Source organism: Pongo abelii, chromosome 13 (genome assembly GCF_028885655.2).
Source record: "Pongo abelii isolate AG06213 chromosome 13, NHGRI_mPonAbe1-v2.0_pri, whole genome shotgun sequence".
In the NCBI taxonomy this organism is placed as follows: domain Eukaryota; kingdom Metazoa; phylum Chordata; class Mammalia; order Primates; family Hominidae; genus Pongo; species Pongo abelii.
Genome location: NC_071998.2, coordinates 112,182,334 through 112,208,404, shown reverse-complemented (window position 1 = coordinate 112,208,404; position 26,071 = coordinate 112,182,334). Strand labels below are relative to the sequence as shown.

Sequence of the window (26,071 nt, the reverse complement as noted above, 5' to 3'; positions counted from 1 at the left end):
GAGGCCTCCAGCTTTGTACTTTTTGCTTAGAATTCCTTTGGCTATTCAAGTTGTTTGTTCCATATGAATATTAAAATGTTTTTTTCTAACTTTATGAAAAATGACATTGGTATTTTGATAGGAATAGCATTAAATCTGTAAATTGCTTTGGGCAGTATGGCCATTTTAACAATATTGATTCTTCCTATCCATGAGCGTGGAATGTTTTTCCATTTGTTTGTGTCATCTCTGATTTCTTTGAGCAGTGTTTTGTAATTCTTATTGTAGAGATCATCCACCTCCTTAGTTAGCTGTATTCCTAGGATTTTTGTGTGTGTGTGGCTATTGTGAATGGGATTACATTTTTTTTTTTTTTAGATGAAGTTTCACTCTGTCACCCAGGCTGGAGTGCAGTGGCATGATCTTGGCTCACTGCAAACTCTGCTTCCCAGGTTCAAGTGATTCTCCTGCCTCAGCCTCCTGAGTAGCTGGGATTACAGACATGCACCACCACGCCTGACTTATTTTTGTATTTTAGTGGAGATGGGGTCTTACATGTTGGCCAGGCTGGTCTTGAACTCCTGGGCTCAAGTGATCCACTCGCCTCAGCCTCCTGAAATGCTGGGATTACATGTGCGAGCCATCGCGCCTGGCCTCATTTCGACTGATATAAATTTTGCAATAAGTAGGACCATAAAGCTAAATTGCAATAGTATGTTTATACAAAATTTTTTTATCTTTTGAAATTCTATCAAATATTTCGAGTCCGAAAATGCTTGATTTTTTTTCTTTTGAGATGGGGTCTCGCTATGTTGTTCAGGCTGGTCTCAAACTTCTAGGCTCAAGGGATCCTCTCTCCTTAGCCTCCCAGCTTGATTATTACTAACCATACCCTAGAGTTTAAAATCCTAGTAATGTTTTTCAATTTTGTATTTGCTTTATTAACACTTCGATAAGTTTTTTTTTTAATTTTTGTTATTTTGAAAGTTTCATTGTATGAAATTTATTTGTGATGTTATTTTGTTTTTTTCTTCATTGATGGTCACAATTTTTTAATTTGCAGGCTAGTTGCCATTCTAATGAAATAAGTGTTTAGAACTTTGATCTTTCTACAGTCCAATGTTTGAGCACCATTTTCATCCAATATTCATATTACAAGCAGTAATAAGCCATTCTCTTTTTACTGAAATAACAAAGTGCTTTTCATTCCAGAAATACAAATTATTTGTTTTATTTGATACTGATTCTTGCATAGTATCAAAAGACATTTTAGACTGTTCTAAATTTTTCATAGCATCGGATGATTCCCAAGCTACAATTTTTTTATTAGTATCATTTCTTCTTTGTTCTCCTGTAGATCCAAAGATGCATTTTATGATATTTAAAAGGAAATCTTAAGAAACATTGGCATACTTCATCTCCTTATTCTGGGCTCATTTTTAACACATAAATTTTGAATTTTTATAAATATAAAAATACCACACACTACTTACAGAAGAATTGTGGCACAGTGACCATAAACCATTTAGAATCAAGGGCAAACTGTAGTTTGAGGATAATGATAAATTGGTATTTCTCCAAAGCACAGAGTGCTTAGAATAGGTGAGGATACAGAAGAATAAAAGTTTAGTTATTATTGAAGCCCAGGGTAGTTGCCTGTTCTCTCTTCTGAATATACTTTAAATTTTCCATGATGAGAAGTTTAAAAAATAGTAAGGCCCCACACAGCCACACTGCTTACTACGACAGAGGCTGACATGGCAGATAGTACTGGTAATGTTGCTCAGATATTGACGTAATAGGAATCTACACCATCAGGGCAGCCTAAGAAATCAGCTTGAACTAATGAGTATACACTGAAATTTATATTACTAATGAAAGTTTACCATTTACACAATTTCTATTATACACTATTTGCCAGTTGGTTCAGAAGTTTTTCAGGACTTAACAATTAAGATGACTCTGCCAAAGCTTAATAGTTAAATATCAGTCCTAGCAATAAATCAGACACAGTCCATGCCTTAAGAAGTTTCTAGTCTAGCTAGAAGGACAGATGTGGCACAAAACATTGTGATAGAAATTCAAGTGTAAAAGAGGTAAGGAGGAGACCAAAAGATATTTAAAACAAAGAGCATCCAGGAATATTTTACTGGATATTGTGAGAATTGAAGGAGACTTTTAAGATAAATGAAATTCAAGAGGCCAACATGGGGAGGAATGCATTCCAGGTAGGGGAACTGGCTACTTGTGAGTTCTTTGGGAATCCCAAAATTATTATCTTTGAAATTTTCCAAGTCTTTCACATCTTGTACTTTTCTACAAAGTTGACAGTTGCCAACTACCAAATAATTTTATATTTTACTATGTAATATGGAGATGAATATTGTTCAACTATAGAGAGGTTCTTTTAATTCTGGTTCTATAAGAGTAATAATAAGTACTTACATAGTTCCTACTATGTTCCAGGCACTTTTTATATATTAACCCATTTAATCTCACGATGGTTCTACAAGATAGGTTTTATTATCATGTCCAGTCTTAAGATGAGGGTCTAAGGCCTTATACAGATAACATAAATCATTTTCCCAGTCACATAGCCAGGAAGCGGCATGCTTAGAGTTCAACCCAGACAGTCTGGCTCCAGAGACTGAAGCCTTAACCACATGGATATCACTGCTGTCCACTAGCCATGAACTTCTCGATAGCCATGAGGAAACAGAAAACTTGAGAATTTATCATTGTGACATTAAAACATGAATGTTATAACCTTACTTGACTTGCGTGTCTCTTAGGGGAAGCTGTTGCTGAGAAAGACTCTGAGATTACCTTCATTAAGAAGGTAACCTGTACTAACGCTGAGCTGGTAAAAGGAAGACAGTACTTAATTATGGGTAAAGAAGCCCTCCAGATAAAATACAATTTCAGTTTCAGGTAAGTCACCAATGTTTCTCAGTCGCTGATCTTCCCTCCAAAACTGTGTATAATTTATTCTTAAATACACTACGTGTTTCTTATGGCCCTGCTCTTAACCAACAAGCCATTTTGAACATAAATGAAATAATATGAGTGTCAAACAAAGAATGATTTAAAACCATCGTGGCAGCTGAGGACTTAGCTGCCTGATTAACCATCTGAGTGTCTGGACCTGATGATGAATCTGAAAGTACTCACCGGACCTCCCCTAACCACCACACCAGCTCCCTTGATAGTTCTCAGACTGTTGTTTGTAAAGAGGAAAATGTATAAATATGCATTGTATTATCTGCTTTTAGAAACTAGTCATTGAAATAGATGTCATTTCTGCCTTTAATATGGGAGCCCCAGGCAGCTTCACAATTCCTTAAGGGTTTGTGAACCCTCCCCAGGAGAGGCCGGTACAGAAGAATTTGGCAGACAGCCTGACCCCTGGGGACCTGACCACAGCTGGGCTCTTATAAAATAAATCAGGCTGGGCGCGGTGGCTCACACCTGTAATCCCAGCACTATGGGAGGCCAGGACGGGCGGATCACAAGGTCAGGAGATCGAGACCATCCTGGCTAACACAGTGAAACCCCGTCTCTACTAAAAATACAAAAAAAAAATAGCCAGGCATGGTGGCGGGCGCCTGTAGTCCCAGCTACTCCGGAGGCTGAGGCAGGAGAATGGCGTGAACCCAAGAGGCGGAGCTTGCAGTGAGCCGAGATCACGCCACTGCACTCCAGCATGGGCGACTGAGCGAGACTCCGTCTCAAAAAAAAAAAAAAGAAATCAAATTCAGCTTTTCTGTATTGTGGCCACCTCACAAACACTTTGTTTCTTGGTAGGTACATCTACCCTTTAGATTCCTTGACCTGGATTGAATACTGGCCTAGAGACACAACATGTTCATCGTGTCAAGCATTTTTAGCTAATTTAGATGAATTTGCCGAAGATATCTTTTTAAATGGATGCTAAAATTCCTGAAGTTCGACTGCATACAGTTTGCACTTATGGACTCCTGTTGTTGAAGTTCGTTTTTTTTTTCTTCTTCTTCTTCTTTTTTTAAACATTCACAGCTGGTCTCATTTGTAAAGCTCACTTTACTTAGAATTAGTGGCACTCGCTTTTATTAGAGAATGATTTTAAACACTGTAACTTTCTGAAATAACATGGCCTTGGAGGGCATGAAGACAGATACTCCTCCAAGGCTATTGGACACCGGAAACAATAAATTGGAACACCTCCTCAAACCTACCACTCAGGAATGTTTGCTGGGGCCGAAAGAACTGTCCATTGAAAGGGAGTATTACAAAAACATGGCCTTTGCTTGAAAGAAAATACCAAGGAACAGGAAACTGATCATTAAAGGCTGAGTTTGCTTTCAAACTGTGCTAAAAAGCCTGTTATTTTATGCTAGATCAGCTTCAACCACACAAAGACAGGCAAATTGAGAGAGATGGAGAAAGTCAGCAGTAGAGAACCTTAACCTTGAGCAGGCTTAGCCTCAGAGCCCTCAGCACACTGAGAAGGTAGGTGGGTTTGTCTCTGCCCTCTCCCCGTCCATTGCCCTCTCCATACCCCTGAAGGGAGACCCTCTACTCTCTTTCCCTCCCTCCCGGCACATATTCATTTCCCCCAGGAACTTGCTCTCACCAACAATTGCTTTACTAAAAGACAGGCCCCAGTGCAGCAACCTGGTGAAAAGAAACTGAGTGGTGGATCAGGAGACCTTTCTCCAGCCCTAACCAGGTCTCTCTCTGAGCCTCAGTTTGAGCTTTATAAAAGAGGATTCATAACAGAAGTTAATTTTTAAGTGACATTTTGCAGCACTTCAGATCATATTAAAAAGCTCTCGCATATATTCTCATTTAATGTCTCAAGACTCTCACAAGATTCAGAAATTATTATCATTATCATCCCCATCTTACAGATAAGAAAATTGAGATTTAGGCCTGGCGTGGTGGCTCAAGCCTGTAATCCCAGCACTTTGGGAGGCCAAGACAGGCAGATCACTTGAGGTCAGGAGTTCGAGACCAGCCTGGCCAACATAGTGAAACCCCATCTCTACTAAAAATATAAAAATTAGCCAGGCTAATTTAGCAAGCCTGTAATCCCAGGTACTCAGTAGGCTGAGACAGGAGGATCACTTGAACCCAGGAGGTGGACGTTGCAGTGAGCCGAGATCATGCCACTGCATTCCAGCCTGGGTGACAGAGTGAGACTCCATCTCAAAAAATAAAAAAGAAAAAAATAAAAGAAAATTGAGGTTCAGAAAAGTAAAGCAGTTTTCCCATCCTAGTAAGGAAAAGAATTGGAAATCAAACCCAAGACTCTATCTCAGTCTAAATACATCTCTGTTCCACATCACTACATATTGCTTGTTGGGTTGAATTTTCTAACAGTAAGGCAGGATATAGTAGAAGTTTCTTAGACACAGGTTAACCAGCCCCACTGAACTATCACAGGAAACATGAAGATGACCTCCGGATATAACGGTAATTAACAGAGAATGGAATGCATCTCCTTTTGAAGAGTCTGCTTTTTACTAGTTAAGTAAAGCTACACAAGGCCTTTTAGTGTGCCTTTGTAAATAACACTAAGATTTTCCACTTCCAGGGACTAAGGACTTATTTTTCTCTAATGTCAAAGCTCACATTGTAGGCACTCCCTTGGCAAAAACAACCAATGTGTCATGTTCAAGATGCCCACACTCCCTGTCAGCGAGGGGTGAGGAAACCTCCTCCAGAGCAGGCCTCTCGGTGTCTCCTGTCACTTCCCTTGCTGGGAGGAGGGAACCACTGGTGCTGCTTCGAAGGCACAGGAGTCTGACTGCCTTTTCCCTGAGCACTTTGGCAAATAGGGCAGGCCACAGTGGCCTAATTAACCCACAATGCAGCTGTCAAATATCAAAGAAGCTTTTGTGAATTAGCCTGGCACCATTTAAAATATCTGCCAGCTCCTCTTCAGCTAACTCCTATGCATTTGAACATACTTTCTCAGTGAGGCTTTTGTGACCCTCCAAACCAGGCTGGGCCCATTACCCAACCCTGCACTTCTCCTCCAAGGCACTTGTGCTCTTGCAATGATTTACTTAATCAGATTGAATTATTAGTTTAGCATGACCACACTGAAAGCTCCACATAGGTAAGGTCTGAGTCTGTTCTATTCACCAGTATCTCCTGTAGTTGGCATAATGTTGGGCACATCATAGGGACTCAATAAGTGTTTGTGGATTCCCCTACAGTATAGAGAATCAGAAGACCCAAGTTCTAGTCTTGGCTTTGGCCCTAATTGGCAGTGATTTGGGACAAGCCTCTTAATCTCTTTGATAGCCTATAAAATAAGGGAATTGGACACTCTAATGTCTCTTTTATCTGTAGCTAAGAAGATGTTCTATAATCTTATGATGTGAAACAGAAAAAGCCAAATGGCATATAAGCATCCAAATATTGGGCTTATGTATTTCATTCTTTCTTTCTCTCTTTTTTTTTTTTTTTTTTTTGAGAGTGAGTTTTGCTCTTGTTGCCCAGGCTGGAGTGCAATGGCGCAATCTCAGCTCACTGCAACCTCCGCCTCCCAGGTTCAAGCAATTCTCCTGCCTCAGCCTTCCAAGTAGCTGGGATTACAGACATGTGCCACCGAACCCAGCTAATTTTTTGTATTTAGTACAGATGGGTTTTCGCCGTGTTGGTCAGGCTGGTCTCAAACGCCTGACCTCAGGTGATCTACCTCCCTTGGCCTCCCAAAGTGCTGGGATTACAGGCGTGAGCCACTATGCCCGGCCTGGGCTTACATATTTTGTCTGTAAGTATGGAGAGAGCACAGAGAAGTAAGCTGGAAGAGCTGCCAAGGCTTCCTGGAGAAGGACAGTGGGATTTGGGTAGGTGGGAGGTGCAGGAGGACCTTTCTGGTTAAGGGGGAATGCTTAAGGCAGGTTTCCCCAGGGGTAAGCAAGATGTTCTTAGGTGATATGATGCACATTGTTCACTTTAGTGGCCATATGTTTATTTTAACATGTATTTTTAAAAAGTAGCACATCAAAGCCATGATATAACATTTTCTTCCAAAATAAATTTATTTCCCAAGAAGTAAGTCTATTTAAGAAAAAGTATTGAGTAAATAAAAGTAAGATTATTCTTAGGGCAAAAATCATGCAGTTGGCATGCAAGTGATTGACGTTTAAGATACTCTGTCTTAAGAAAATATGTGGAGGTCTGTGAGCCAAGGTTGAGGCAAGCAGCCTCGCTCCGTATTTCTCAGTGAGAAATTCTGGACCAAAGTCGTATTCAGTCTTTCTTTCCAGACCCTATGATGCTAATGTATTCAGCAACATCCAACAAACATGTATTGATTGGTAACTGTAGGCTAGGCCCAATTCTAGGTGCTTGGTACCAAGATCCCTGCTGTTATGGAACATAGATTCCAACTGGGAGACATATGTAATAAAAAATAAAGAGAATAATTAAGCAATTAGTCTTGGATCTCAGAAAGTGATAAGAGCAATGGGAAAAAGAAAAAGCAGCCTAAAGGAGACTGGTAATGGTCGGGGGAGGGGTTGCAGTTCTAAATAGGGTGGCCAGGTCAGGGTGGGCTTCAATGAGAAGGTGAAATTTGAGCAAAGACTTGAAGGATGTGAAAGATTGAGCCACATAGCTAGCCAAGGGGAGAGTGTTCCTGGCACTCTTGGTACATGGTGTCCGGCCTAAGGCAGGAGCATGCTGGTGTGTCACAGGAAAAGCAAGGAAGCAGGGGTGGCAGGTGCAGATTATGAAGCCAATGGAAGAGGCTTTGGCTTTACTTGGAAGGAAAAAGGAGCCATTGCAAGGCTTTGAAAAGAAGAGTGACATGGTCTGTCTTGCCTTTTTAAAGGACTACTGTAACTGCTGTGTTGAAAATAAGGCAAGGGTAAAGAGAACGGCTAGGAGGCTACTGTAATAAACTAGGTGAGGGATGACGGTGCCTCACACCAGAGTGGTAGTAGTGGAGGTATTGAAAAGTGGTTGAATTCTGGATATACTTTAAAAGTAAATGATACAGTTTGGATATTTGTCCCCCGAAATCTCTTGTTGAAATGTGATCCCCAGTGTTGGAAGTGAGGCTGGGTGGAAGATGTTTGGGCCATGGGAGTGGATCCCTCGTGAATGCCTTGGTGCCCTCCCCATGGTAATGAGAGTTCTTACTCTGTTAGTTACCATGAGATCTGATTGTTATAAAGAGCCTGGCACCTCCTTCTAGCTGGTTGCTTCCTCTCTCACCATGTGCCACTTAGGCTCTTTTTTCCCTTCCACCATGATTGTAAGCTTCCTGAGGCCTCACCATAAGCAGATGCTGGCACCATGCTTCTCGTACAGCCTGCAGAACCGTGCGCCAAATAAATCTCTTTTCTTTATAAATTTTGCAGCCGCAGGTATTCCTTTATAGCAATACAAAAGGGACTAATACAGTAGGCTTAATTGAAGGGACTAATATTGTAGGTTTAACTGAATTCCCTGATAGAGTAGAAATAAGTGTGAGAGAAAGAGAGGAGTCAAGGATGATGCCAAGATTTTTGGCCTGAACAACTGGAAATATGGAGTTGCCTAAGATTAAGAAGGCTGCAGATGGAGCAGGTTGTGGGGAGTTAGGAATCTGTTCAGTTTGGGATGTGTTGAGTTTTAGAAGAAATCTTAAACATCCAAGTAAAGGAGTCTGGAAGGCAATTGGTCATATAGTTCTGGAGTTCAGGAGAGAGCTCTGGGCTGAAAAATATAAATCTGAGAATCATCAGCATACTAAAACCATTAGACTAGTTAAGATCACTAAGGATGTGAATACAGACAGAGGAGGGGAAAAAAAGAAGACCAAGGATAGACATTTTGAGCATTCCAAGATGAAGTTATTAGAGAAAAGAGATAGTGGATCCATTGAATTAGGAGAAAAAACAAGAGATGAGGTCCCCTCAAGCCAAACAAAAGAAAGAGGTTCTGGGAGGAAGAGTGTTGAACTGTATCAAATGCTTCAGAGAGAAGTAAGATAAAGACTTGGCTATTGGGTTTAGCATTGGTGACTTTGACAGGGCAGATTGGGTGGAGTAGTGGGAAGAATAGCCTGAATAGCGTGAGTTTAAGAGTAGATAGGAGAAGAGGATTTGGAGACAGGGAGTATGGACAACTCATTCAAGGAGCAAAGAAATGGATTGAGGGGAGTAGAGTGAAGGAAAGTTTAAGATGGAAGAAATAACACATTGTGTTCTAAAGGGAATGACTCAGTAAAGAGTAAATAATTGACGATGCAGGAGAGAGAAAGGAGAATTACTAGAGTAATGTCCTTGAAGAGGTAAGAGTGGATGGGATCTGGAGCACAAGTGGAGGACTTGGCTTTAAATAAGAACATGACTAGCTCACCTATGCCAGGGGTCAGCAAACTTCTGTGAAGAGCCATGCATTAAAATATCTGTAAATATTTTAGGCTTTGTGGGCCATAATTCTCATAAGTCTCTATTGCAACTGCTCAACTCTCTCATTGTAGCACAAATGCAGCCATAGATAATGCAGAAAAGAATGGGCATGGACTAGGCAGGCTGGATTTAGCCCTTGGGCAGCAGCATACCGATCCCTGATCCATGACCCATGGTTGTAGGCAGAGAAGCTGAACACATGCAGCAGACGCTGGCAAGGGGTAGATGTGGTGAGAGTCTGTGGAAGTCCCTTTCTCAGAGAAGTAGGATGCAAGATCATCACCTGAGATGGAAGATAGGGAGGAGCAATTGGAGGTGTGACAGGAGGAAAGAAGGGTGAGACAGTTATCTAAAAGAGAGGGAGGCTGAATCAACTAAGGACTTGTAATATATTTGCTTCTTCATATTAAGGGTCCACTTGAAGTTTCTAGTCATGAATTTAAAGTGGGACTGATCAGCATGGGTTGTGGGATTTTCTCCAGCCACATTCACATCCTTTTCAGAATCTAATGAAAGCTATAGACTTATCAGTTCCCTCCAATCAAGACAACCAGGAATACCTGCAACTGAACAAGGTTCAGTTTATTGAGTCTTTGCAACAAGGGAGAACACACACCATGGGGACCATAAGGCTTCTCGGTGAGAGTGCATTAGAAAAGCCTTATTATAGGATTTGTACTTGTGATAGAGTATTTGGGAGAAGCCTCAAAGAAGTGGAACTTTACTCTGGATTGGATGCGTTCAGGAAGCAGGGGCAATCCTATGACCCAGTATCTTATTTCTTTTCTAGCTGGGAGGAAAAGTAGCAGCACTTACTCACTTTAGCCAGGAAAAGGGTGTGTGTGGTCATTTTTGTGGTTTGGACAATGTTCTTGTTTTTATATCCTGCTCAAACATGATTATAGAGTAGTCGTTTTTAGTATTGATCCATTTTGTCTGTTGTTGATGTTCTATGACATCAGACACAGAGAACACCCCAGCCTGGCTCTGAGCACCAGAATGGCTCCCAGGGACACCAAGGCCTCACGCCAGTTGTCCAGGGCCACTCTTCTCTTTCACAGACCCCTGTCCCAGAAACATGCACATACAGACACCATGCTTACAGCTGCATACCTGACAGAGGCCCCCCGCCACCAAAAGTCCACTCCTCCTCTGTTTCCATCATTATAGTCAGATACGTGTATGTTACATGCACAGTCATGAATTATACAAATCTAAAATGCCCACACCAGAAAGGACCTAGAGCTCATCTCATCCAATTCCTTCATTTTTGCCTGTGAACATGGAGGTCCAGAGGAGCAGCTGGTCTAGGATTATGGTGCTGATAAATGGAAGGGCCAGGACAGAAGCCCAAGTGAGGCCTCTGAACACTGCATTCTTCCCACCACCGAGATGAGCAGGAGTTACAGAGACACCAGTTTTGGCTCCCTGTGAAGAAGCATTTTCTTATAGCCATAGCCATTCAAAAATAGAGTCAGGTCCAAGTTCCTTATTGCTGGGGCCCTCTGAGCAGAGTCTAGCTGCCACCTTCCAGGGATGTTTCTGGGCAATTCAAGGTAGGGGGCTCAATGTCCCTTCAGCGCTGAGAGACTTTTAATAGTCAAGAAAACATCTACTTGACTACTTTAATAAAAAGGTGAAGTTTTCACATCTGAAAAACAGAAATACTAATAATACCCAAGTCAGAGGATTTCTGCAAGGCTCAAATGAGATAATACAGATAATGCACATAAAATGATTAGCACAGTGCCTGGCACAATAAAAGTAACTTGTGGCTGGGTAATAATACCTCTCTGGCACACTAGAGGTGGTAAATTCAATAATTTTTTACCTGTGAACATCCTACTTAGATTCATAAAATATTGACGTTTAAAGATCCTCTAGAGATCATCTCATCAATGCCTCCCCATTTCACAGACCAGGAAGCAGGCCCAGGGAGGAGCCAGGACTCACCAAGAGGGTTCCACAACAGAGCTGGGGCTAGAACCCGCAGCACCAGGCTCCTCTGCCTTCCTATATGCAGCCTGGTGTCTCCTCAGGGCCTAATAGAAACATTGCCTGCAGGGCAAGCAGAGACCCAAGCCTGGCGGTAAGGCCCAGGGCTAACATGTCTAACAGATGAGTTGGGAGCAATCAGAGGGTTTTGTTGTCGTTGTTGTTAGGCTGGAAGGGTGTGTGTGTGTGTGTGTGTGTGTGTGTGTGTGTGTTGGTGTTGGGAGGGTGGTCGGTGGGAGGGGGTTGAAACTGAATGAGACAAGAGAAATTGGAGTTAAGGAAAGGATTGTTTGGCTTAATAATATATTTTCCAAATAAAGAACCTTTAGGAAATTAGAGCCAGGACTAGACTGTAATTCTCTGAGAGCAGAGGAAGAGGAAGGGAAAGGAGATATGCTTAGAGTTGGAGGAGAAGGCAGAAAGGTTTCCTGAGTCTGTTGGGGCCTTGGGGCAAGGCTGGTCGTCATTCATCCTCTTCTTGCCTGCTCCTTTCACCTCTAAAAGCAAAAGGCCAAACTGTGGTCTGTTCATTAAATAAATGCCGGGTGTCGAAATTAAAATGGCTCATTGGTTTGGCTATGTTGTGTGTGTGTGACTGACAGAGAGAGAAAGGAGGAGTTACTATGGGGAAGTGATACAGTGAAGAAGTAAGACAATGAACCATGAAACAGAGGAGCTGCTCTGACTTGTGGCCTTGGGAGAGTTCCTGAACCTCATCAAGTCTCAATTTGCCCATCTAGAAAGCGGAAGTAACATTATCAGCCCTAACGGGTTATAATGATTAGGAAAAACACCTTAGTGCCAACTCAGGAGCCCACAATCTGTGGCAGTCAGCTGGTGTGTGATTTCCAGCTGTCTTAACTCTCTAGGCCTCAGTTCTATCTTTTAAAAATAATGAAAGAATTTCCCCCAACCCAATTTACAGATTTGTTGCAAGGATGATGAAATAAGATCAAACAAGTGAGAGAAATTTTAAAATGTAGAATCTTGCACAAATATAAACATAGCATTAAAAACCAAAAGCATCTTTGTGCTAAGATACCATAGACAGAGACTGCCTGGTGTGCTTTTTTAAAAATTGGAAAAAGGCCACTATCTTAAAAAACAACCTCCTCCAGTGCCTCAAATTTTCCCATTTGCCTTCCTCTTTTGGTCCTCAGGACTGTCAGCCTTAGAACAATGGTATGCAAAGTGTGGTCCCTGGCCTCCTGGGAGTTTGTTAGAAATGCAAATTCCCAGACCCCACCCCAGACCTACTGAAACAGAAAATCTTGGGAGCAGAGCTCAGAGATCTATATTTTAATAAGATATCCAGGCCCGGCACGGTGGCTTACGCCTGTAATCCCAGCACTTTGGGAGGCCAAGGCAGGTGGATCACGAGGTCAGGAGATCGAGTCCATTCTTGCTAACTCGGTGAAACCCCGTCTCTACTAAAAATACAAAAAAAAAATAGCCGGGCGTGGTGGCGGGCGCCTATAGTCCCAGCTACTCGGGAGGCTGAGGCAGGAGAATGGCGTGAACCCGGGAGGTGAAGCTTGCAGTGAGCCGAGATTGCGCCTCTGCACTCCAGCCTGGGTGACAGAGTGAGACTCCATCTCAAAAAAAAAAAAAAAAAAAAAAAAAAAGATATCCAGGAAAATTATAGGCATGTTAAAGTTTCAGAAGTGTTGTTTAAGAGCTTGTGAAAGTTCAGGTTCTTATTCTATAGGTCTGGGATGGGTCATCCTGTTAACTTTTGAACAGTTTTAATAATTTTTCTTTTTTTTCTTCTAATTACCATCATTTTATAATTACAGGTTGAGCATCCCAAATCTGAAAATCCAAAATCTGAAATGCTTCAAAATTTGAAACTTTTTGAGTACCAACATGACACCACAAATGAAAAATTCCACACATAAGTACTTAACACAAACTTTGTTTCATGTAAAACATTGTTTAAAACGTTGTATAAAATTACCTTTAGGGGATGTGTATAAGGTATATATGAAACATAAATGAATTTTGTATTTAGACATGGCTCCCATCCCCAAGATATCTTATTATATGTATATGCAAATATTCCAAAATCTGAAAAAAATCTGAAATCTGAAACACTTCTGGTTCCAAGCATTTTGGATAAGGGTTACTCAACTGGTACCTTAGTGTGATTAATTTATTCTCAGCTTCTATGTATTTGTTCTTAGGGATTCTTTTTTTTAACTTCACCTTTTTTGTAATGTTCCTAGCAAATGTTATTCATGTTATTTCACTTTTTAAAAATTATGCCATTGCTCTAGTGGCCGAGCAGGAAGCAAAGGAATACAGGGCCAGCGTGCTGCTGAATGGGCCTGGCAGCAGCAGAACTACGTGAAGAGGCCTCTGTGTTCCTGGAGGTTTATGGACAGAGGTCCTTGTGTAACTTAATGTTCCAGATCCTGTGTCCTAAGCAGAGTAGCTGCAACCCAGAAACAGCCTCTGCAAAGGAGCCTTCAGTACCAGATCCAAGCCTCACTTTGTGTCCTCACTCCCACTTGCTCATTGGCCCCTGACCCAGCCTTAAGGATTTAAACAGCAAGCCGAAGAGCAGGTGCACCTGTCAGCTTTTCTGCTCACTCTGGCTTCTGTGGCCAGACCCAAGTTCATACAACAGATCTTTCCTGCCCTGCGTGGGCCTTTGAGGCGCCGTGGAGGGTGGGCCTGCTCGGTTGATTACTGCTGCTGCTGCTTCTAGTTCCATTGACCCACCAGGGACAGCAGCTCTGATTCGGCCTATGCCTGCCCTCCCCTACCTCCCTCCTTCCTTTCTCCCTTCCCTTCCCCCCTCTCCCACATACCAGAAATCACTGTCTTGGCACTTGGGATTTGAAAGGTTGCCCAACAAATGAAAACTGATCTTACCTGTCTGCCAAGCAATTTGACAGTGCATTTCAGGAGCCAAAATATGTTTATATTTCTTGATCCAGTAATCCTTCTCCTGTTGAATGATTTATATAAATTCCCAAAAGGAAAAAAAAAATAGTTGGTACACAAAGATCTTCTGTGGAAGATTAATTATTCATTTAATAAATATTTATTGAGTGCCTCCTGCATGCCAGGCACAGTTCTAGATGGTGTAATCAAGATAAACAAAGTCCCTGCTCTCCTGGAGGTTATGTTATAATTGAGGAAAAAGACAATAAATACCCACCGAAAGAGGGAAAATAATATATTTACTAAATTCTCTGCAGAGGAATTTTCTTTTTTTTTTTTTGAGGTAGAGTCTCACTGTGTTGCCCAGGCTGGAGTGCAGTGGTGTGATCTTGGCTTACTGCAATCTCCACCTCCCAGGTTCAAGTAATTCTCCTGCCTCGGCCACCTGAGTAGCTGGGACTACAGGTGCGCACCACCATGCCCAGCTAATTTTTCTTCTTTTAGTAGAGACGGGGTTTCACCATGTTGCCCAGGCTGGTCTCAAACTCTCAACCTCAAGTGATCTGCCCGCCTAGGCTTCCCAAAGTGATGGGATTACAGGTGTGAGCCATCGCACCTGGCCTCTGCAGAGAATTTTTTAAAAGTTCTATGATATAGAATGACTCAGTGGCTGCTCTAGATTGGATGGTTAGGGAAGGTTTATCAAATATCACTAAATAAGGTGACATTTAAGCTGAGATTTTCTTGACAAGAAGGAACAACCACATGAAGGTCCAGGCTGGTGCATGTAAAGACCCAGGGGTCCAGGGAACACCGAGAAGGCTGACGTGGCTGGATCGAAGAAAGCAAGTGATGGACAATGAGGTCAGAGAAGTGAGAGGGGCCAGATCACTGGGATTTTGTAAGAACTGGTGAGATGTTTGGATTCTATGCAGTTGAGAGTATTAAGCAAAAGGGTGTGAGACCAGGTTGTAGATGAGAACAGAGTCAGGGGAGACCAGTGAGGAGCTGGTGCCATTGTCATGTGACAGGTAACAGTAGCTTCAACTAGAAAGGAAGAAATGGAGATGAAGAAACAGGAATGAATTCAGGATAGTTTTGGAAGTGGTGCTGAGAGGATTTGCTGAAGGAATCAGGGTGGGGTAATGAATGCAGAGGAGTCAAGGATTACTCATGGATTCCTGGCTTGCACTGCTGCAGATGCCATTTACACAGCTGGGGAAGACAGGAGAAGGTACACATTTAGGAAAACAAGGAAAGAAGATGTTATGGGTTGAACACTATGTCACTTAAAAAGATATGTTGAAATTCAAATCTACAGTACCTCAGAGTAGGACCTGATTTGGAAATAAGTTTGTTGCATGTGTAATTAGCTAAGGTAAGATGAAGTCACACTGGAATAGGGTGGCTCTTAATCTAAAATGACAGGTGTGCTTATGAGAAGAGGGAAATGTAGACACAGAGATACGCAGAGAAAACCTCATGTGAAGATGCAGACACTGGGAGAGGACGGTCGCATGCAGACAGAGGTAGAAATTGGAGTGATGCATGTACAAACCAAGGAAGGCAAAGAACCACTGCTGTCACCTGAAGCCAGGAGAGAGGCACAGGACGGGTCCGCCCTCAGAGCTGGCCAGAAGGAACCAACCCTGCCGAAACTTTGCTTTCAGACTTCTAACCTCCAGCCCCGTGTGAGAATACATCTCTGTTGTTTCAAGCCACCCAGTTTGTGGCACTTTGTTACCCAGCGCTCACAAGCTAATACAGAAGAGAAGAAGGATTTCTGTCAGGGCTTTGTTATGTTTAAGAAGCCTTTTAGACATCCTTGTGGAGATATCAAGTAGGAATTAGCCTAGAATTACTATGAATCTAGAATTATGGTATATAAAGCAATGCACTGTAATTTATTGAAGTACTTTGTGTGATATAAAAAACCTGACATAAACTAATAGTTCAAAAGCGGGAAATTGTAATTATTACTCATAATTACATGTAAATGACAGAATGCATATTCCATGAAATATTATGCAGCCTGTAAAAAGAATCATTTTAAAGACTAGGTAGGAACCTGAAAAATGCTTATGATCATCACAAAGGCAGTGATTGCCACTTTGTAATAACTGCCTATGAATGGGAAGCAGATGTCAAACTTTATGGGTTCAAATCATAGCTTCAGCTCTTCTGAGTGCCCTGAGATACACAGCATGTCAGTATCCTGCACATTATTTGTGTTCCCTATATTTGCAGCACCAGGGTAAATGAACACAAGGCTGAATTGCAAAGTGCCAAGATGATAGAGTAAAGAAGCAATCGGAGTAGACATAGAATTAAGCAAGGATAACTTCCTGGAAGCACATGGCCTGGGGCAGGAAGCTTATCATGGGCCAGACACAGTGTCAGCATCAAGGGTACTCTCAGGACAAGCTCCTGTAAGTCCTTCTCTGGAAACACACCTGTGCTGGAGCTCCTGCCACCCACAGCCTTCTCACTGATTTCTTATCATGGCATTCTATCCCACTGTGAGCTCCTGGCAGACAGGGGCTGTATCTTTTTCCTCTCTGTATCCTAAGCACAAGACCTGACACTTGGTAGCTATAAATTAAAGTCTATGACAATTAATAGAACATCAGAACCATAATTTTACTGTCATACAAGAACTTGCAACAAAGGCACATTGATACTGAGTCCTTCAACCTGTGAACATGAGAATACCGAGCAGTTAAGGATTTAAAGACTGAAGCACAGCTGATCTTTCAGGTAATGGTTAAGTGCCTTTATCTGAGGTGAGCCCAGGATTTTAGTTGCTTTGGAAGATGTGATAGAAACAAACAACACCAATTAGAAAAATATAATGGAAGAAGAGATCCCATTTTACAAAAGCAAATATAATTGCTAAATTAAGTAAATAAGACTCACTGTGCATACTCATAAGTCAACTTTATTTTGCCTTCCAGCTCCCTATAAAGATTTATTCAAAGGGAAGGGAGAGATGTCCTTTCTCTGTCCTTTAAGGAAAACTCAAGCATCTTATGACTGTTGTGATCACTCTTAGGAACTAAAAAGTCCTATGATCACTTCAGTCACCAAACAACTCTATTCATAAATTAGATGTTCAGTCCCATACAAAAGCAAAATTCCCAACTTGATTTAAAATACAATCTTCTCTCCCAACCAGGGCTTGCTGCAGGTGGGACCCCTATAGCTGGGAATAGTGTCACGGGCAGCTGCTTCTTTCCCTGGACTTTCCTTCTCAGCTTACTAAGGCTGCTTAGTGTGGCTGTTTCTTTCTTTAAGATTGTAATAAATTAAAAATGCATAACATAAAATTTACCATCTTAACTACTCCCAAGTGTACAGTTCAGTAGTGTTGAGTATATTCACATTGCTGTGCAAGCTGTGACTTCTGACCTCTCCAGTGCTAGAGGGATTGGTACGGAGGAAAGGTAGAAGAAAGGGGAGCAGAAGAGCTTACTTGACCAGTACTACCATAAGATGGCTTTCAAGGGCTTTAAAGCAGACTCGGACTCTTTCATGGGCATGTCCATGGGCTTTTTAGACACTCCCCCAAACTCTCTCTCTCTCTTCTTTTTTTTGAGATGAAGTCTTGCTCTGTCACCCAGGCTAGAGTGCAATGGCGCAATCTCGGCGCACTGCAACCTTCACCTCCCGGGTTCAAGCGATTCTTATGCCTCAGCCTCCTGAGTAGCTGGGATTACAGGCGTGCGCCACCATGCCAGGATAATTTTTGTATTTTTAGTAGAGATGGGGTTTCACCATGTTGGCCAGGCTGGTCTTGAACTCCTGACCTCAGGTGATCCACCCATCTTGGCCTCCCAAAGTGCTGGGATTACAGGCGTGAGCCACTGTGCTTGGCCACTCCCCCAGTCTCTAAAGACCTTTCACCATTCCACGTTCATTGCACCGCACTGTATCCCATCGTTCACTCCTTCTGCCGCCCTAGGAATCCAGCAATGCGTTCAATTTGTCACCCTTCCCCTCTGGACAAAACTAAGAGGCCTTTCACGTCAGCTTTCTTGTGCATGGCCTGCTTCTAGTCCATGGGAACAGCGTTCTTTGCCCACACCAACTTTAGGAATTGAGGCTGATCTGAGCAGAGCCACCTCTCCTTTGTCTTATTTGTCTAAAATGGTGCCCATATCATTGTTAAGTTTTCTTGGGTGGCTGGTATATGCTATCATGAGACAAAGCTCACCATGTTTCCCCTTCTCAAACTACCGTTGACGTGTGCATGCATACACACACACACACACACACACACACACACACACACACACACACACATTCATACCCATATAGGAGAATCAAAGATGAATCCAACACTGTTTCTTAAGGGATTCAGTCTATTAGGGGAACTACAACATGTGCCTATAAGACAAGTACAAGGCAGGATCATTTCTGCTGCATGCAGTGGAGAAGGCTCCATGGAGAAGATGGCCTCTGAGCTAGGTCTGGAAGAATGACTAAGGTTTGGATACACTGAAATGAAGTTATTTCTGAGAGGAGAAGTAACGTGAGCAAATACCCAGCAGTGGGACTCAAGGGAGGCGCAGACAGAGACCTTTAAGCAGTTTGCTTATATGAGACAAGTGGAAGATAAGGCCAAGCCAGACCGAAAACGAACAAGATAAAGGGTTTGGATTTTTTCCTGAAGGAACTGAGACATTTTGAAAGTTTCTGGACAGCGCTGCAGGATGGAGGATGGATTAGGGAGGGTAGTGACTAACTCTTGGTAAAATGTAGGGTCCCATTAGGAAGAAAAACAAAACAAAAACCTTTCAGGACCTGCTTTCTTTCCCAGAAAAAACCCTGCCCTTTGGAGCCTCTCATGTGTTTGGTTGATAAAGGCATTTGATCCTGTTTTTTACTGTTAGTTAAGGGGCCTCAGCACAGCTGCCAGTCCCAGGAGCCTATTCCCAGCTCTGAGTCCTGGTGGGGCTGCTTGACCCATTCCCCTGTGTCCCCCAAAGACTGTGTCCCCCGAAGATTGCTCTCTGGTAGCGTACAAGGAGAAAGACTTGCCTTTCTGGGCAGCAGGGCCAAGGAACCCTGGCCTCTGATGAGTCCAGCCATAAAGGCTCCACCCTGGGCCCCACTGAACTCAGACCTGCAGCCAAATGGAAAAAATCCAGGAGGCTATGAAGCCAAGAAAAAGAAGATTTGGATTCAAATCCTAGCTCTTCCTCTTCCCTTTCTGACCTTGAGAGACCTCACTGAGCCTCTATGTCTTAATTTGTAAAATGGAAACAAAATCAACTACCCTACAGGTTTACTTGCCAAGATGAAATGACAGAGATTTGTAAGTATACCTTGCACATAGCAGCCATTCAATAAATATTCCTCGCACCTCTTCCCCCAAAATCTCTCTGTGTCTCCATTCCCTCACTTATTAAATGTGATGGAGACCCAAGAATAAAGTTGAATGAGGTGATTTTCCTAAACCTCTGTCATCTGCCCCACACAGAGGCCCTTGGGAGAGCAGAGGGCCTTCATCTGAGCTCTCGAAGCTATTTATTCTTTTATTTTCAAAAACATTAAAAAAAAACACAAAAGACCCCTTGCTAGTAACAACACTGACACACACTTGCAATGGGCCAGTATCCTCTAACCTCTCCCCACTACCACCATCTGACTTAGGTTCCCATCTGTAAAGCAGCCTGGGGCAGGTCCCATCTGCAACTGCCCACAAGGTTGGGAGGACAGTGCCCGGCAGAGGGCGCTCCGAGTGTAACCTCCTAGCCAAGGCCCTGGGGGAAGGCAACAGGCCAAGGAAAATTCTAGTGGAAAAAATGAAGAAAGGATTCCAGGTTTATGAGTCCCAGACTTTGAAAAACAAAACTGCTGAGTTGTCTCCTGAGTTAGGAAAAAGAACACCACAGCCGCCTTGAGATTTCCAGGAAACTATTTCTGAAGGCTTTGGGCAAGGCTGGCAGGGGGCTGGCAGGGGAAACTTGGGCTGCCCCAGCTTAGGGTCCAATGCTGTGGCGGGTAGGAGATGGAGGTGGGCGGTGTGCATGTGGGAACGTCGGTGTGCACGTGTTCTTCAGCATGGTGGGGCTATGTGGGTTTACATGTGCCCTGTCTGTACACGTTTGTAATGAGCCTGTGGGTACAATCCCACCAGTACGTATTGAGCGCCTTCTGTGCTCCGCTGGGCATAGTGCCAGGTGATGGGATGCACCAGCAAATGAAACACAGTCTCTAAATTCATAAAGCTTAGTTTAGAGAAGGATGCAAAGTAACAGGCAATTTTATTTCAGAGTGCAGGCATCTGGGTGTTGGTTTGTGCAGCGGTTCAGAACACTGGCTTTGTGGTCAGGCAGCCTAGATTTTGACATGATCTTAGAGATCTTTCTGACATTCAGTCTCCTTAGCTGGAAAGTGCAAATATTAAAACCACATCCCAGGAGATACTATGTGTGTGTCAATGTCCAATGAAGGTCTCTATTATGTGTGTGCAGGGTCCACATCTGGATGAACAATGTGAACAGCCCGGGTGAGTTACATGTGGGCATGTTCACACATCTGCTTTTGTTGTGTTTATGGAGTGCCAGGCTCTACCAGAGGTCACAAATAGTGGCCCACAGACACAGTTCATAGGGATGCTCATTTGGTTTGGGTTTATTTTTTGGCTTATAGGGTGTTCTAAAAATCAAGTCGTTTCACATAAAAATCCAGATTTCCGACTTCTTTTGAAATCTTGGATAAGCCAGCCATCCTGCGAGCATGTGCATGTGTGTGCCTGCCTGCCACAGTCTCTGCTTCCTGATAGATATGTCCTTCCCAGGGGCACCCTCCCCCTTGGCCAGTGTCCAGGGCTGTCCTTGGAGGGGTTCCAAGGCTGCTCAGGAGAGCTGGTGTGTAGACATGTTCCTTGTGAAAGGAGAAGCAGGACTGAGCAGGAGCTGGAGCCAGGGCCCCAGGGCTCCCCAAGCAGTTCCAGTTTCAGCAATCACAGGGGCCAGAGAGAGCCATGGGCCCTACCCACAGCTCTCTGGCTGTGCAGCTGGGCACTGATTACAGAAGATAATAACCAAGGATGGCAGTCAGACAGAATGGCTTTTCTTATCTATTTGATCTTGCATTTTAAAATGTTACAAGTACAGATCTGAAATGATTAAGACAATGATCTCCAGAAAGTGTTGCTAGATATATATGCTAGAATTCTTTTTAAAATTTACAAAAAGATTATAGGCTCATGCCTATAATCCCAGCACTTTGGGAGGCCGAAGCAGGAGGATTGCTAAAGCCCAGGAGTTTGAGACCAGCCTGGGTAACATAGTGAGACCCTGTTTCTTTAAAAAAAAAAAAAAAAAATTTTTTTTTTAATTAGCCAGGCGTGGTGGTGCATGCCTGTAGTCCCAGTTGCTTGGGAGGGTGTGGTGGGAGGATCACTTGAGCCCAGGAGGTGGAGGCTACAGTGAGCCATGATCACAACACTGCACTCCAGCCTGGACAACGGAGTGAGACTATCTCAAAAAAAAAAAAAAAAAAAAAAAAAAAAAAAAAATTGCAAAAAGGCTAATGGTAGAAGCTAAACACATATTTGTTAAATACATCTGGGTAACCCACAGGTGTGAAAGGTAGGGTTAATATTTCCTGGCATCCCTGAATCCTCTTATGACGGCAAAGAAGTCCCTCTTAATATATAATTACTGGGCCCCCTCTGTGTATAAGATGCAGGCTAGGCACAAAGGAGCCTACAGAGATGTCTGTGCCCTGCTTCTTGGCCCTCAGGAAACTCAGTCTTGTGGAGACATATCCAAGGAGAAACGAATGCAGGAATAAAAGGACAGAGTTATTACTAAGATTTCTTAAGACAACAGGGCACCAGAACACAGAGGAAGAGGCTTCTGGACCTTGGACTGACTGTGCAAGTTCATTTCTCTCTCTGGGCCCCCATTTCCCCTTTTGTAAGAAAAGGAGGTCAGAAGAGATGAGCAAACATCAACCCCACTTTCACAACCCTCCCGACCCCCAGCTTGTGCATTCTTTGAGAGAGTGAGGGCTGCACCCTGGTTCTTAGCCTCTTGCTTCTGCGACATATTCTTACTCCCAAGCCTTGGCTTGTGCTGGGAATTCGCCTGGCCTGAGCTCTGAAAGAAATCCATCAGAGGAGGTTTTTCACATAGCTTCCCTTAAAAAAAAACACGCACAAAATGTTTGGAGTCCAAAAAGACTGTGCCTCTAGTGGAAGCTTCCAGCATCCGTTATAGGGGTTCCTGGTACCACCCCAAGTACAGGTGGGGAGAACAGCCCCTCGACAGGTGGGAAAATGTGCCCCTTCCCCAGGACCAGGGCTTGAATGATTAAAGTTTAAAGAATTAAATGGTTCATGCTGAAGGATTCTCCTGAAGTCATTCTCCCACTTTGCAGGTAAGAAAAATAAGGTTCAAGGATGGGAGGAACTTTCCCCCGCAGTCCTCCAACATCAGAGCAAATCTTCTGATTTCTGAGTAACACGTTTCCCCACTCCTTGATTTTTCTCTCTTAGGCTGAGTCCTCAAGATAGAGTGAGATGGGAACCTCCACACTGTACCCTTCCTCAGCCGGATGTTAACAGCTGTTGAGTTCGAGCACCACGTTATTCTTGTGCTATACTAGCCAGTGGCCAGGGAACCCAAGCCTCCCAAAGGTGAGTGTGAAGAAAGAGCAATAATTCCGTAGCCCACAAAAAGGCCCTGGGGGAGCATGTCCACCTTTGGGAGTGTCTTTGTTTCCAGAGTCCATGAAAGAAGGAATTGTCACACAGCAAAACCAGTCTCTTAGAACAGGACACATAGGTAGCCAGAGATGGCAAAGAAAGGCAGTAGGCCGGCTAGTATCAATGTCTTCCTCAACATTGGCATCTTAGATCATGTCCCTATCAAAGGGTCCGTCTGCCAAGTTCTTCCCCTGAACCACATCACCTGACCATGAGTGTCACTGGCACTTCCATCAGAAATTGAAATCCCCATTGCGCCTTCAAAGTGCATAACCAATTGTAAAACCCCAGGGACTGCTTGGTGCCTACAATTCAAATAACTTCAGAGGTTCTTTGTTTCTTTTCTTAAAATCTGGAAATCTCTTGGGATAGAGAAAATCACTGGACATAGAAACTCCCTTCAACAAACAACCCCAGATTTCTTTCCAAATTTTTGCTGGAATGATATTTCTGACTTCACAACACGCAGGAAAAGGCCAGGTTGAAGATACTTAATAAATGTTTTCTGGTGGTGGGGAAATTATCATTAACTATTGTTACCATAAGTAAAAATTTGTATTAATAGCATCTTGCATATTAGTCATTTATTGAATAAATATTTAGTGATGTCTCCTATGTACCTAGCATCATGCTAAGCCAGGGAAAACAACAATGAAATCAGATACAGCTTTACTTTCATGGTTTTAATTCATCTAATTTCATATATTCCTATACAGATTTTCATATATTCCTACAATTTCATGTATTCATAATTCTGTGGTAGAAAGAAAAAAAACCTGTAAACAGGCACGTTTTAAAAAACGCTAGTTATTATAAGTGTAATAAGAACCAAGATGGAGATTAACAGAAGGAAATTTGGGACATTTTTAATCATCAGACCATAGCAAAAAGTACACGTGTTATGCTATCATTTTTATAAGATCATGTTTTATTTCTTTGTTTTGTTGTTGATACCAGTTCTGTGTAATGTACCAAAGGGAGATACTGAATTTGGATTGAAGAACCCAGTACCATTTGGTCTTCTAATCTGATAGGTTGCTGACAGCTTGTAATCATCTGTTTAATTAAATTTCCTGGTTCAGGAATCAGAAGTTATCAGAGCAGATTAAAATGATGCTAACAGAAAAGCTGTTCACTAATTGTTTTTACTGAACACAAGCCGTATGACAGAGACAAGGCGTGCTGCTGGTAATGAGAAGAAGGCACTGAAGGGCTGACTGGGGTTGAGGGAGTGATAACCATTCTGGGCTCCACATTTTAAGGGCTGTTGACAAATAGGAGCCTGCCCAAATGGCTGTGTTTAACCAGCTGGATTCACTTACGTGTTCCATTCATTCTGCTTAGAATGGATTATAAATCTCTGCTCTGGGAAACAGTGCAGGCCAGGAGGTGATTGGATGCTTAGAGGCAAAGTCTAGGGTGCACATCACTTGTGCTCCATCATCTCATCATCTCCAATGCAGAATGGCTTGCAAATCTGTAATTATCTAGAATCCCCCTGGCTGCAGGAGCCACAAAGGCTACTAGGTTAGGCAGACAACTTCAATGTCAAGGGTCGGATTGCTAAGGGATTGGGGCAAAACTGGAGACTGAAAGCCTCCCCATGCCTCTTAGAACAAACCAAACATATTAATACATGGACAAGAAGGTAGAGGGCGGAGGCTCAAACACTGCCCACTTCCCTGTGTTCACTTTCTTGTTCCTCAGTCATGGCTCCATGGTCAGACCACCAGATATGAGGCTTTGGCCAGATGAACTATTTCTCTTTTTAAAGTTATTTTTAGAAAAAAAAAAAATTCAACTGGGTAGACATGAGTGGCCTCCAAAAGATTTTGTTTCCTTTCTGAGTCAGGTTCAGCCTCACTGGGCTCGGCTTTCAATTTCTGTTGCCTTGCTGCTCCCTGGGCATTCAGAGGTCCTCTGGTGATGCCCCTCCATTTCAAGAGCCCCCCAAATGAAGCTGAATGACTACAGATAAGTTTTTGGTACTTTCCAAAATTAAACTATTTCCCTTGGTAAATTTCCAGCAAATGAGCTCATTAATCTGAAAACAGGATGTGGCACATGAAGAGAGTGAGGTCAGACTGCCTGCTCTTTTCACTTACACTGGCTTAGGGCAGAGAGGAAGGGGTGGGTGGGACAGAGGAGAATGGCTTTTATAGGCCCCAAATCCTTGAGAAACTTTTCTTCAAAAGGCCCTTGTGCAGTGTGCCCACCTTTGGAAGAGTCGTTGTTTCCAGAGTCCATGAAAGAAAGAATTGCCACACAGAAAAACCAGTCTCTTAGAACAGGACACATGGGTAGCTACAGATGACAAAGAGAGGCAGTGAGCTGGCTAGTATCAATGTCTTCCTCATCATTAGCATCTTAGAGCATGTCCCTGATCCATCTGCCAAGCTCTTCCCCTGAACCACATCACCTGACCATGAGTGTCACTGGCACTTCCATCAGAAATTGAAATCCCCATTGCGCCTTCAAAGTGGCTAGTCCCATAAACAACTAGAAAAACCCCAGGGATTGCTTGGTGCCTAGAATTCAAATAACTTCAGAGGTGCTTTGTTTCTTTTCTTAAAATCCGGAAACCTATTGAGTTAGGGAGAATCACTAGACTTAGAAACTCCCTTCAACAAATAACCCCAGATTTCTTCCCAAATTTTTGCTGGAATGTTATTTCTAACTTCACAACACCCAGGAAAAGGCAAGGTCAAAGATAAATACATGTTTTCTGATGATGCGAAAACTATCAGACTAATTGACTCAGAGTCCATCAATTTTTATTTATTTATTTATTATTTTATTATTATTATTATTTTTCAAGATGGAGTCTCACACTCTCGCCCAGGCTGGAGTGCAGTGGCGCCATCTCAGCTCACTGCAAGCTCCGCCTCCTGGGTTCACACTCTTCTCCTGCCTCAGCCTCCCGAGTAGCTGGAACTACAGGTGCCTGCCACCACACCCAGCTAATTTTTTGTGTTTTTGGTAGAGATGGGGTTTCACCGTGTTAGCCAGGATGGTCTCGATCTTCTGACCTTGTGATCCGCCCACCTCAGCCTCCCAAAGTGCTGGGATTACAGGTGTGAGCCACCGCGCC

At 43.0% G+C, this 26,071-nt stretch overlaps 1 protein-coding gene across 4 annotated transcripts in view; it reads left to right on the top strand.

Annotated features, from left to right (window-relative positions):
* The window catches only part of C5 (complement C5), a 127,316-nt gene extending 122,992 nt beyond the window's left edge, over window positions 1-4,324 (top strand). For all 4 annotated transcript variants that reach the window (XM_054520565.2, XM_024252854.3, XM_054520564.2 and 1 more), the window contains 2 exons: window positions 2,772-2,910; window positions 3,784-4,324. In XM_054520565.2, the coding sequence (XP_054376540.2) occupies window positions 2,772-2,910; window positions 3,784-3,913 (269 nt within the window). In that variant the 3' untranslated portion in view covers window positions 3,914-4,324. The remainder of the gene's footprint in view (window positions 1-2,771; window positions 2,911-3,783) is intronic.
* Window positions 4,325-26,071: the final 21,747 nt, after the last annotated feature.